The 13,625-nt window shown below is 50.5% G+C and overlaps 1 protein-coding gene across 2 annotated transcripts in view; it reads left to right on the top strand.

Annotated features, from left to right (window-relative positions):
• The window catches only part of Igsf5 (immunoglobulin superfamily member 5), a 36,385-nt gene extending 22,990 nt beyond the window's left edge, over positions 1-13,395 (top strand). For both annotated transcript variants that reach the window (XM_021654941.2, XM_021654943.2), the window contains 4 exons: positions 2,519-2,543; positions 5,555-5,655; positions 7,240-7,313; positions 12,641-13,395. In XM_021654941.2, coding sequence (XP_021510616.1) covers positions 2,519-2,543; positions 5,555-5,655; positions 7,240-7,313; positions 12,641-12,736 — 296 coding nt within the window. In that variant the 3' untranslated portion in view covers positions 12,737-13,395. The remainder of the gene's footprint in view (positions 1-2,518; positions 2,544-5,554; positions 5,656-7,239; positions 7,314-12,640) is intronic.
• Positions 13,396-13,625: the final 230 nt, after the last annotated feature.

A 13,625-nucleotide genomic window follows, 5' to 3' on the forward strand; every position in this document is an offset into this window, starting at 1 on the left:
AAGTAGCGATTAAGTGATTTTGTGGTTGAGGGTCACCACAGCATGAGGAGCATTAGGAGGGCTGAGAACCACTGCTCTGGGCCCCGTGGAACCCCCCAGAGTCCAGCTGTTTCCACATCTGAGGAGGTGGTGAGTGAGACCTTCCTGCTAGCCTGGGTTACCTGACTTCTGTGGGGACATTCACTTAGTATGCAGTTGCTCTTCCAGATGCCATTGGTCAGGATATGCCCCAGGTCCTTTCCTGTCCTGTGTGATGTCAGTGGCCCAGTGTGGGTGAGGGAGGCTGCAGTGGCAAAGAGTCAAGCAAGGCAAATGCTAAATTAGCATGCCTGTGAGGGGGTCCGCGGAGGCGCTCGCAGCTGTGCGGAGCTGCAGCTGGTGGATGGTCAGGTGTAGGATGATGCAGTTTGTCAGAGTTTGACAGTTTGAGACTTCAGTGCCTAAGGATGACGTGACGTGTGACAGCCCAGACTTTCTGACTGCTGAATCTTTGTCTTTTTTCTGCCTTGAATACTCTCTACAGTTAAATTATTTTTTGTAAGAGCAGAGATTCGATGTTTGGGTGCCTGTCACTTGTCTTGCATTGTTAAATTTGTGAGCACTTTGTGTGTGCACTGGGTTTGATGGACTGACTGTCTTCCACTGAGGTTTCTCTCATTGAGATGTGCCAGATAAAGCACACACCTAGTGTGAGGGCAGGGTGTGGCTGTGGCTTCTGCCCGAACTCGGATTTGGGGGTTAATCTTTTTCCTTGGAGAGTGGAAGCTGAAGGACTTTGAACTCTGGATGAGAATCTGGCTTGGCTGAGGAGTTGCCCAGCGTGTCCGCATCCTGTGCTGGATTTTAAGTGAGAATGGTCGAGGCATCTTCCATTTCATTGAGAAGGTACTGTGTGAAGGCCAGTGCCTTCAGCTGGTGACTTCTGGTGTAGCATTCATGGAACTGGTGGAGACGTCCTGACGCCTGAGATTTTTTCCTCCTCTTGTCTCCTGTCTGCCCTACATTCGCCCCATAAGAAGGCTGGTGGCTGGATGTTATTCCAGGTAACCTGAGTAGTTTTTCTTTTCTTTTTAGTTTGATTTTCTATAAGTGCTATCACATTATGAAAATTAAGAATGTATATTAAGAGTCCTGAGCAGGTACAGTGACTCGTGTATGTAATTCTAGTATCCAGGAAGCTGAGGCTGCAGGATTTTCACAGCTTTGAGGCTAGCCTGGCCTATCCAATGAGTTACAGGCGAGTGTGCTGACATAGTAGAAATATTTCTGGGCTGCATCTTAGCTTTTGTCCTTTTATGTAACTTCGTGGTGAAAAGCCCAGCGTGAGCTTTTTCTTTCCCTCTCTTGTTTGCAACAAGTCTGGCTTGGGGCTGTGAACAGAGATGAGCCACAGCCCAGTCACAGTGCTTGCCCATGCCACCAGGTCAGATGTGGCTGCAGTGAAATTTTCCTACATATCGATGTAAGTGTGAAAAACAGTGACCTTCTGGGTTATCCTGACATGATTTCAATTCATAACGTGTTAAGCTTTGCCCTCTGCTGGCATCTGGGGACTCTCCATGTGCCTCTGAGAACTGACTGAGGATGGACGAGGGTCCTGCTCATCCTACTCGAGGCCTTGGAAAGTCAGAGTGGAGGGAAGGACCCAAGCCCCGCACCCATCCCCATCGTCAGGCAAGTGGCTTGTCCCGCCGTTGAGGGTTCTGATGGAGGGACGCCAGGGAGCCCTTCAAGGCAGATTAAACTGTTCTGCATCTAGTTTGAGACCTGAATCCGATGATATTATTAGAATGAAAATAGGTGGGCTATACCTAAAAAATTTAGAAAAGTGGGTATTTTCCATTTTTTTCAGCAACGCTTGTCCTGGTTATGAGAGGTTGTAAAGAAACACTGGCTCCTGCACACAGACTGGTGTGCTTGGTGTGTGGCTTAAAGTTTCAGATTCTGGATTCCCTGTAGTCCAAGGGTCCACTGACTGGGACCTTGGCTAGGGCTGGAATGGCAGCACTGTGTGTGCGTGTGCTCACAGGATGTGAGTAGACAACGTGAACCTGTGAACTTGATTCAAAGCGGGTATCAGCATTACGGGGCAAGATGCATCAGTGGCTTCTTTGTTAAAGAAACCCTGGAGTCCACAAGCTGGATGTTGCAGTCATCGATGAGAATGTGCTTTGGGCAGTTCTGCTGGGCTGGCACACGGTGGCAACTGACTGGCTTGGTTAGGGAGCCCTTCCTGGCGACGGAGCTTGTGGAACCTGGGTACCACATTTATCACCCCCTGCACGGGGACCCACCATCTTTCTAGGACCTACAGAGCATTTACTCCTCTGAGCCAAACCCGTTTTCCTTGGGCTTATTCACTTACTGACTCAGTGCAGGGTCACACTGAATATGGACTGGGTCAAAGTGAGGGTTTTCAAAGTCAGGGAGTCAAGAAAATTAGTGAGAATTTATTTTTAGGATCACTCTCCTTGTTTTGCTAACGGGATTTTCTTCCCCACCCTCTTTGATTTTTCAGAATCTACTTACCAAAATGAAATAAGGTAAGTTGGAAACCTCATCATCTTTTTGCCAAGAGAAAGCCAAATGGTCATTTGGCAGCATTCAAGCATGGGAATGTAGGGTTGGGGCTTATGCTACCCAGTAAGTACTAAAATCAGAGGTTCTGAGAAACAGCTGACCACGAACTCACAGTGCAGGCTGCCTGGGCAAGAGCGGAGACAGTTTGGGTGGACGGATCGTGGGCCTCAGGCCCCCAGTCACCTGATATTCCGGCCTCTCTCACGAGAGCACCCTGTGCACTGACTGTCGGTGGCTGCCGTCCTGCCTGCCATGAGGCAACATGCCTGCAGAGGATGCACGGGGCATGAGCAGCCAAGCCAGACAGATGCCTATAAGGTGTGGGAGGGAAAATCCTCCCACTCCCCACCATCTAGAGTGCTGTACACACTTTTGAGTGAACTAAGTCCAGATTCACAGGAAGAGTCCCCACTAGCCCGTGCGCTCACAGGAATACCTGCTAGCCCGTGCATTCAGCAGCCAGTGTTTACTACAGATTAGAACGTTTCTAGGCTCTGGAACTAGAAACCTTTTGACCATGTACAGTCCCATGGACAGGTCTGGCCCTGGTAAAAAACAGGTTCTGAGAAAGGCAGCTGCATTGTGAGGTATCACCCAGCAACAGTCTAGAAACTGCCCTTTGGGGCCTGATGTGAGGCTAGGAAGACCAAGCAAACAATTCCCAGGATGTTTCCTGGCATTTGTCTTGACTGTGGTTACCCGGGGTTCATAGCCCAGACCCTCGGCTGGGCCTGGTCGATTGTCGCCATAGCCTCTGACTCTGTTCTCAGAGTCTCAAGGCACAGTGAGCAACCCAGAGTTACCTAACAAAAATGGTGAGGCTCACAGTCGGCAATACAGCCACGTGGGTAGCCATGGCAACGGGATAACAGTGAAGAGCCCTCTGCCCGTCTGCAGTGGGTGCTGGGCTGAGCTGTGCACAGCTTTCAGCCCTACTGGTTTCTCACCATGGTGTTTATAGGCCCTGAGGCAGAGGGTCCTGAGGCAGAGGGCCGATGATCTCCGACATTGCCCCTCAAGGGTCCCTCGAGTATGTACAGCTCCTGGTTGTATGAGGATGACCTTGTCCTAGGGCACGAGGCGTGGCTTTCTGCCTGACTGCATCTCCTGGCTTTCCCCTTCCGTCCATCCATGCTGCTGTCTCTGCCGCCTACAATTTTTGCATGAAAACAACCACACATATTTTCTTGATTCAGGACATGTTTAGCATAGAAAAGAAATTAAATGCAGATAAGTCTGAGAAGCAATGTTAATGCCATGTGTAGATCCATTGTCTAGAAGTAATTACTGTTACCTATGTTTATCTGTGTCATGTGTTACACAGAGGTAAACATGCAGGCTTTTGTGCAATCTGGAGCATAGCACCCTTATCTTATAGTATGTTCTTTTTGTCTGACACTATTCTGAATATTATTTCTGCTAGCAAACACTAGCCTAACAAATACCACTTTGGTTTGGTAGTGTTTTTCTTTGGTTGGCTTTATTTCATTTGTTTGAGGAAAGGCGTTCTTGTAGTTTTATTATCTGCCTTTTCTGCTTGAAAGACATAAACAACTCTATATCAGCAAGCAGCATAGGAGTTAAAACTGTATTTCCAGAGAAGCTGGAGGGCTGGCTCAGAGACTAAGAGCTGCTTTTGCACAGGCTTTTGCCATGCCAGACAGCTCATGACCTCTAACTCCAGCCCCAGGGGACTAGACAGCCTCATTTCACCACATGGCCACTGCGGTCACATGTTCATACCCTTCCCCCACACTTAACTTAAAACATCTTTAAACACTCATGTTAGTGTAGCTGCTTTTTAAAGTAATGGGTTTCACGACATTTTACCCACAAGCATAAGAGGAGGAAAGTGTATGCGACATGACTGGTGTTCTCAAGCACCTGTGCCGTGGCCTCTGCCAAAATCCAGAGCCAGTGCACCCAGAGTCCCCCAAGGTCTCCTCTGACTTTGCGTAGATAGCTATCTCCTTGTCCCCCAAAGGAGACATCCTCCTACATCTTTCCCCACACTGTAAGATTATGTCTCCGTCAGTGTTGTGGACACAGAAGTGTCACACACACCTGTGCAAACATGGCTGCCTTCCAGAGTCTCTTACACTGGCCCATCCGCACTGTGTCAGGTAAGTGGGGATATTTTCTAATGACACACAGCCTTAGCTGTATGTGTGTAGCTGTATGTGGGCTAATTCTCCCCAGCATCATGTGGGGTCCAGCAGGTCTCAGGGGGTTCTGGTCTGAGTGTTGTGTGTCCTTGTGGGACACGTGAGAGCTCTCCTGCTCGGAGTTCTGTGCCGCCCCCAGCAGTGAGAGTCATGGGGTAGGGATGTGTCCAGCTGTAACTGTTGCCACTGTTGGACAAGAGCAGTCCAGTGTCCCCTGTCCCCGGGGGATGTGAGAGCTCTCATCGATCACGAGTGTATGGGCAGCAGGGAACTCCTCACCCATGTTGACCCCTGTGTTGTCTGTGGCTCATGTCGAGCCATTGGTCGGGCACAGCTCTGTATACGCATTCTAAGGTTGTTTCCTTGGAAGGTGCTCTGAGGAGTTAATGAGCGTTCTTCATCCTCTGGTTATCCACGGCTCAGCTTTGTTCCCCTACAAAGCCGCACCAAGTCTGCTTTATGTTGGGGACCTCTCACTTTTGTGCAAACGAATACAGAGTAAATACTTTCGGTTTTGCCAGCCACAAAGTCTTTGCTCCAACCCCTGAATTCTGTTGTTGTGAAGTGAAGGCAGGGAAGCTGAGGGCAGGCAGGTGTTCCTGTTTCAGCAACAGACGGTAGAATGGTTGGGCCTGGGGTCACTGGTTACTGACTCCAGATTCACTTAAAGGCTTCTGGGAGTTGAGCTCCCACTGGGGATTTGAGTCCACAGACCTGTGATGGTGAGCCCTCTCCCTCGCTCACTGGTGGGCATGAATACACAGGCTGTCGACCTCTCAGAAGATGTAACTGAAATGGTCTAATTCCAGGAAATCCACAAACATGAGGACAAACAAAGCACTTCCTGAGACAAGGTTAAAAAGTGGAAAGGAAAACTACGGGTACAGTTCGGATGAAGCAAGGGCTGCACGTGAGTACCAGGAGGGGCAGAGGAAGACGTGGGCTGATGACACCAGTCTCCCAAGCAGGAGAACCTAGGCTCTGGGAGCAGTAAGTGTTTGGATAATTTTTTAGGAGAAGTTTTAGAGTTTAGAGTAGTCTAGGAGTAGATTTAGAAGTAGAGGGCTTCTGGTCTGCTTAAAGCTTAAATAGAATGAATATTAAAAAATATAACTTTCAAGACTTTTCCTCCTCTGTACTTTTTCTTTAAAATTATCAGATGGCTCTTTAACTTACTACAGGCAATTTCTTTCAAACTCAACCTGATTTAAGTATAACTGGCACACAGAATTCTGCTCCCCATGGATCAGATAGATGGGATGGTTATTGGAAGGCAAAAGAAGAAGAAAGAAGAAAAGAAAAAAAAAAGGAAGAAGGGGAAGGGGAAGAGGAAGAAGAAGAAGAAGAAGAAGAAGAACAAGAACAAGAACAAAAAGAAGAAGAAGAAGAAGAAGAAGAAGAAGAACAACAACAACAACAACAACAACAACAAGAAGAACAAGAAGAAGAAAGTTGTTTTACTTTGAGAAGCCTTTTTGCAGGATCTCCTTTTGGGTAGTCACATTAGGGTAGGGACTCTCTGTAGGCAATGTCCCAATAGGATTTGAAAGAGAAAAGTGGCACACACCATTCTTAGTGCCTAGAAAGGATGTCTCTGTCACATGGGCTGGCAAAACAAGTCTCAAGGGAAGACCCTAAGGCGGTGGGCCCTTGCGACATTGGGGTTTAATTTTCAGTGTCCCCGTCTTCGACTTCACAGGCTGCCTCCCTTGTGCATCCCAGATTCTGCGTGTCACACTGAGGAGCTCCTAAAAGCATGGGTTGCTGCCGGAGAAGCCCAGCTTCTTCCGGGATTTCTTGCTGTTGTGTATTCATTGTATTTTGAGAATTTTGCAAGTAGTGTGTTCACAATCATGGCTTGAACTTAAGCTCTCCGCCCACCCCTGCCCTGCCCAGTGTCTGTTTTCTTTGGCCAGCTACTGAGGCCTTGGGTCATCTTGTGTCCAGATAAGACTAATGTGTGAAGAAAGGAACTGATTTTGAAGTCAGTTTCCCTTGTTTTTATAGCACATGCATAAAGCACGGAGTTCTAAACGTCTATCCTGTAGAGAGATAAACAGCCATGTCCTCACAACTCTGTCATCAGCTTTCCACCACCCATGGGATGCTGTGTGAGACAGCCAAGACAAGGAGGAGAGATTAATTTTGGCTCCCTGTTCCAAAGGATTGGGCCTGTGGAACAGGGCATTATGGAGAAGAACACTCACTTCAGGGTCCAGCACTGTGTTTAAGGTCTTCTTCCCTGTGACCTGAGTTCTTCCCCCTAGGTGCCCCTGCCCCCCCCCCCGTAAAGGAACCATCATTTCAAGTTGCCCCAAGTCGTTAATACATGTGCCTTGAGATACATTCCTGATCTAAAACTGCAGAGATTATTTTATGCCAGAACTACATAGGAGCAAATACACTTACTCAGAAGTCCTAATTAGTTATTAGAATATGCAACCTGGTTTCTTAACAAAAATCATGTATTACACTGAACAAAATTTTATTGCAGAGATTGCTTCTCTCCCTCCCAAGGCCGCTGAAGTCAGCCTTCCAGAACACCACAGCAGCAGCCCTCATTATCAGGTGAGGCAGAACATTTTGGACTTTCCCCTGCGCCATTTAAAACCGCAAACATTGCGGTAGGTTTGTGTTGAATATTCACGGTGGAAGAAAGGCTCTCCTCCCCACCTCTGTTCAAGCAGACAGCCTGCCAGGGAGGGGGCACAGAAAGGAAGGAGCCCTTGCTTTTCTGAGGCTGCGGCTGTAGGTCTGGTTTGGTGGTTTAGATGTACTTTGACTGGAGCATACTCACCTGAGCCAATAGGTCATGAGCAACACGCACCTTGCTGTTCTCTTTGACAAGCATCTCTAGGCCTGGATTAGCCCAGCTGCCCTGGCTACTTGGAATCTGTGTAGCCTGTGCCCACAACAGGGCCTTGTGCATCTCAGGGAAGGATGCTCACTGCCGGTTTGAAAACCAGGAGAATGGCTTTCTGGGCTGTGATGTTGAGAGTCAGGAACCTCTTTCTGCTGGGACTGGATTGTGGGTGGAGAAGGGAAGAGTTCTTTGTCAGGAACATGTGTAGAACCACTTGGAGGTTGGAGCTGTCATCGACAGAGACTGCTGATAGAGAGACACAGAGACAGGAGAGATAGCGACAGAGAGGCAGAGATAGATAAAGACAGAGAGACAGAGAGAAATAGAGACAGAGTCATAGAGAGAGAGAGACAGACACAGAGACAGGGAGAGACAGGGACAGAGAGACAGAGAGAGAGAGCGTTTCTGAGGTCTCTATGAGATGCTGTCAGGGAGACTGCAGTTGAATGTATAAGTCTGTTGTGTTTGATGGACAACACAGTTAAAACTGGGAACTGTGAGAACACAGTATGTTTGTTTTCTAAGAGTCAGGACTGGTTACCATACATGTATGAGTTGGAGTTAACATGCAGAAAATGTTTTCTATTTGAAATTTTAGGAAACATAACCAGCAACTTTCTCTGACCTGTACCAGTGACACTCCCAGAAAGATGCACTGCAGGGGAGCCCACCCTGGGGTCCCTGCTCAGAGGGGGTGCTCTTCTCATCTGTTTTGGGGATGTTGCCTCAGATCTCCACATCCCTCACTGATGGTTTGATCTGTGCAGTGGTGGCTGTCGGCTTCTGGTGATGGCATCTGGTGTGAGTGCCTTTGTGGTCTGTGACCATTCTTTTTGGACACATGGGCTGACTCGGATTTCCAGGAGGCTCTGGGCTGTGTTCTTCCCCCTGCCTCTGGGATTCAGCTGCCTGCTTGCATTCTGCCGCTGACACAGACCGTTGAGGCTTTAGGTGGGCGGGAGGCTCTGACGGATGCTCAGGAAGGTGGCTTGGGAATCTAGGTGGTGTTAGGGGAACACAGGAAGCCAGCTGAGAAGATATGGGGGGGGCTATGTCTTCATTTGTGGCGTAAATGGAGGTGGGTGTCGGGGATAAACTACTGGCCCTTGCTGCACACTGGTCATGTCCTCAGGCTACGTGGCAGGAGGACGAAGAGGTCAGCTTTTCTCAACAAAGCTTGTGTATCTTTGGATGGTCTGGAGTTTAGGAGTGGGAAGGAGGCAGGCTTTCTTTAGAAGCACTGCCCTGGTGACCAGGAGGTGGCCATTGAAGGGAACGCTGGGCAGGCTGTGGGGCGGTGTGTGTACAGTCTTGGTGGCCCTACCTGGGCGGGATCACAGGTTGGGAAGGACGCAGGCGGCCCAGGACCTCTCTTCCATCCAGCTGCAAGCATGGTGTGCGACTCCTCTTGTTGGTGAGACAAAATACTGCAGAGGCAAGGCAAGGAGGGAACCTTGCGGTGCTCCCTGAAGGCCAGCCCCACATCCCAGCCTATCTGGGAGCCTTTGGAGGGTGATGGGCACTGTGCTCAGAGCTGTGGTTTCCTGGGAGGATGGGATAGTCTGGGTACCCTCCGCCCTCCAACCCTCTCCAGCCCTGCACTGTGCTCCTGGAAAGGCCGGGGAGAGTCTGTCCTCTGCCCTTCCAGCCTCCCTTCTGTCTCCTGAGTGTGGCCCCTCACATTGCCATGGGGCATTTCTGTACATGTGCCCCCCTCAGCGTCAATAGTGGCCCCAGCTCTTCTCCAGCGTGGGGTGCCGGCTACTGAGAGCTCAGGGCTGTTGGCTGCAGGCTGGATGGCTTTGCAGATCCCTACTCCACCCAGATCATAGTCTGAGGAGACTGGTCTGAGCTCTCTAGCTGGGGCAGCCCGAAGCTGCTACCCTTCCGAGTTGGGGTTGCTGGGGAGCTCCCGGGACCAGGTAAATGGCTTATCCATGGGGACACAGGGTGCCAGCAGCTCCTGCTTGTTGCTAATAGGCCTCGGAGCAGGCAAAGCTTGGTTCTGTAAATGGCAGCTGCCAAGCAGGAGCTCGGGGCTATGTACAGCTCAAGAGACAGCGGTGTTCAGGACTGTTCAGCCGTTTCCTGTCAGTGCTCCAGCTTCCGGCACCGCCGAGCTCTGCACACCTGCATCTCCAGGCTGGTGAGAGCTGCTTGTGCATCTTCGTCCTGGCCTTTCTCCAGCCTGTACCATACAGGAAGCCCAGTTTCAGAAGGCTAGGAGACCCCGTCTTCTGACAGAGCGGTTCCCACAACCCATCTTTCCAGTTGAGGTCTAGAGTGCTGGTGTCCAGCACGGTGAAGTCATGGGGGTTGGGGTCGTGCTCTTCAGTCAGATCCTTGGTGGTCCTCTGAGAGTGTCAGTGCAGAGTCCTTGTGAGGCTTCAGAAGGGTGAGGGATTGTCGGAGGGACAGAGTCTTAGGGGACAGGTCAAGCTAGGGATGTACCCCACAGTGGTCATAGCCACCGTGGCCAGGAGCCTCAGAACAGTGGGTCGCCACGGAAGATGCAAGCCCTGTCAAGGGGGAAGATACAGGCTTTCAGAACACCTAACCCTCTGTTGCCTGGAGATCCGTTTTCTCAACCTCAGACCCGTGTGGGGTCTTCCCAGAGTATCAGAGTATTAAAGATTTATATGCTCTATGTGTATGAGTGTTTTGCCCATGTGTATCATGTGTGTGCATTGCCATTGCCACCAGGGACCAGAAGAGGGTGTCATAGTGCCTGGAAAGTGAAGTTATGGGTCACCGGGAGTTGCTGTGTGGTTGCTAGGATTGGGACTCCGGCCTGCTGCAGGAACAGGACATGTTCCTAACCACTGTGCCATCTCTTCAGCCCCATGGGGTTTGTCTTGGGAATGTACGCTTCTGATTCAGGCCATACCCTGATAGAAACTTGGGGTGCGTTTCCAGATGTTGGGTGTTGGAATTCCTGAAGAATGCTTGCTGACCCGCATCTGGTACCCTGATATCTCAGTTCAGCATACCCCAAAGCACGTGGGGTGCCTGTGCAAACTCTTAGGGCTCCTCCAGCTGCCCAGACAAGGTCAGGCCCAAGAACTGGCCATTTCATTTGTTCCCCAAGTGACCGGCTTGGGGAAAATGTTCCTGTCGACACAGGTAGCCTGTTTCTAAGGCAGCATCCTGAGTTCCAGGAGCCTCCTAAACTATTTCATGTGCACCCACAGCAGTGAGCGTCTCCGGCTTCTGGGTCAGCACCAAGTGCAAAGGCTCGAGGACCAGGCAGCCCACCATCCACAGCAGAATTGTTTTCAGTCTTGAGTGCTTTAGATGTGCCCTAAGACACACCACAGTCAACATGGGTGGAAGCATAGATCTTAGGCTGCAGAGCCCAATTCAGGCATTGAATGTCTCGAAGAAGTAGAAGAAAAAAGAGATGATCAAAATGGACACACGCCAAGCGTGACCGCCCTGCACTGCTGGCTTCTGTGGGGCGGGGTGAGTGTGTGGTAGGGGGTGAGATACGCCGGTTAGTGGCTGAGGGAGGGTGAGACACGCCGGTTAGTGGCTGAGGTAGCGTGTGAGACACGCTGGTTAGTGGCTGAGGGAGGGTGAGACACGCTGGTTAGTGGCTGAGAGAGGGGTGAGACACGCTGGTTAGTGGCTGAGGGAGGGGTGAGACACACTGGTTAGTGGCTGAGGGAGGGTGAGACACGCTGGTTAGTGGCTGAGGGAGGGGTGAGACACACTGGTTAGTGGCTGAGGGAGGGTGAGACACGCTGGTTAGTGGCTGAGGGAGGGTGAGACACGCTGGTTAGTGGCTGAGGGAGGGTGAGACATGCTGGTTAGTGGCTGAGGGAGGGTGAGACATGCTGGCTGAGGGCTCGTTGTGGTGGTAGAGGTAGCACAGACGCAATGGATTTAATTGTGAGTTTAGCCCACGGGACAGGAGAACTCTTTCTGTTTTGGTCTAAAGCCACGGGCTTTGTACCTAGGTGAGCGCTTAACACAAATGGCCACTCTTCCTTCTCTTCTGGGGCCGTCACTTGCCATCAGTCAATCTTTCTGTTTTTTCTTATTTTAGCAGTTCCATCTCTTTACCATTCTGTTTTCGAGGGCACATGAATGTTTCATAACTCGGCTTGAGCCTTCTCCACTAATCCGTTCCTCCTGTTGCGATAAACAGAAATAACCCTGTGATAAATTTAGAAAGCGGAGTGCATTTGTGCAACCCAGCAGCACAGACAGAAGCAAACAGCTGCAGAGCCCGCAGCACTCCCAGCAGAAGGCGCCCCAGAGACCCTGCGCAGGCGCCCCATCGCCGAGCAGCTGCCCGGCCTTCCTGGGAGTCTGCCGATGGACGCTCCCACTCGGGACCCACAACACTCCCCGGGACTAATCCACTCCAGGATGAATAATTCATCCCGCCCCACTGCATTATTTAAGATGGCCGCCACGCTCGCCCGGCCCGCTCTGGACGGCTGCCCACGGGCTGGCAGGAAAATGGTGTTCATAACTTCTTTGCTTTTGAGACAGGGTCTCACTGTGTTGCTGGTTTGAACTCATGCCTCTCCTGCCTCAGTCTCCCAGGGGTAAACTCACGGGCACGGTAGGCTTGTGCTCACGTCACCTTAGGGTGAGGTCGCTGGCCTGGTAGCCAGGGTTAGTTTAGAAGGTCTCTGAGTGAGACACCAGCATCACACAATGCCACAGAAGAGCCGGGCGCGAAGAACTTCCATTCAGCTCTTCTGTTTTGCTTTTGTTCTTTTAGAAGGCATGTGTGTTATTTAAACACAAATATCTTATGTTTAAAAAGAAAAACAGCCCTACCAGGTAAAGCAAGAACTTCCACAGGGGAATTAGTAAACAAAACAAAACACAGAATCTTTGCATCTATGTTGGTCTGGTAAAAGCGGCTCTTGGAGTCTTAGAGTGAGCTTGCTCTTTGGGCTTGGAGTGCGTTGCTGAAGAAGGGGAGGTGAGGGCGTGTTTTGCACAGCGGTCATCTCTGCTCCCTGTGCCTCTGCCTCTCGGGAGAGCCCACTGACCCTTCTGCTCTCGTTACCAGGAACCCAGTAAACATCGGCCCGGCCCGGCCAGTCACCCACGAGTTTCCTTTGACCTCACCAGCCCTCAGAAGGTCAGAAGCGTAACTCTAGTCTAGTAGAGCCTTCGCACGTGCATGTTGTGTGTGTCAACCAGTGCTGTTTTCCTCTGCACCCGAGTCTGGGCCTCTGCTTCGGCCACGTGGGAGTCATAGAACTGATGTTTCATAGTGACGGAAGGAACCGATTTTCCTATGTTCCAAGAAGAATGTGATTTTGAAATGTTTCGTGGCTTTGGTGAATTCCTTAAAGTGACTGAGCAAAACCCAAGGGCTTATCATGGTGATATTCCTCATGGCTTGACACTCCTGCTTGCTCACCCACAGAGGGCAGAAGCAGATTCGCCACAACCGTCAAGCTGTTTCTGCTGGGGATCACGGTCATAGATAGTTGAGTGTGTTTTATAGCTGGGGACGTTACTGCACGTTATTACAGAATTGGGAGCTTAGCAGTTCGAACTGACTGCATCCCCTGAGTGGACTGGCAGTTTGGGGCTCAGTGGGCTGAAGCAAGCGAAGGCAAAGCCCGGTGCCTGTCTCACGTTCTCCGGCAGACCGTCACCCCCACTGGCTCCCTTCACCCTTGCCACTTCGGTTTCGGGTGAATTTGTTGTTTGGACTCTGTCTCATAAGGGACAAAGCTTACATTCTGCCATCATCATGAAAGAGCTGGACAGAGAGACACATTCTTTAATAAACAACCGGAAAGCAGAGCCGCATACTGTTTTTCTATTGTATTTTTATTTATTCCCTGAGAATTTCACAGGTGCATACAGTGCATTTTGATCTGTTCTGTGATCTCAGCACCTCTTTCTGCTCCTCCCAGACCTTCATCCCAACCTCATGTGATCTTCTTTTTCAACAAGTCCTGCCCCACGTGGCTGGGCATAGGCTGTCCAATGGAACATGGTCACCTCCCAGGGGCTTTCGCTGCCACATCGCAGTCCAT

The sequence above is a fragment of the Meriones unguiculatus genome, chromosome 17, assembly GCF_030254825.1.
Source record: "Meriones unguiculatus strain TT.TT164.6M chromosome 17, Bangor_MerUng_6.1, whole genome shotgun sequence".
NCBI lineage: Eukaryota > Metazoa > Chordata > Mammalia > Rodentia > Muridae > Meriones > Meriones unguiculatus.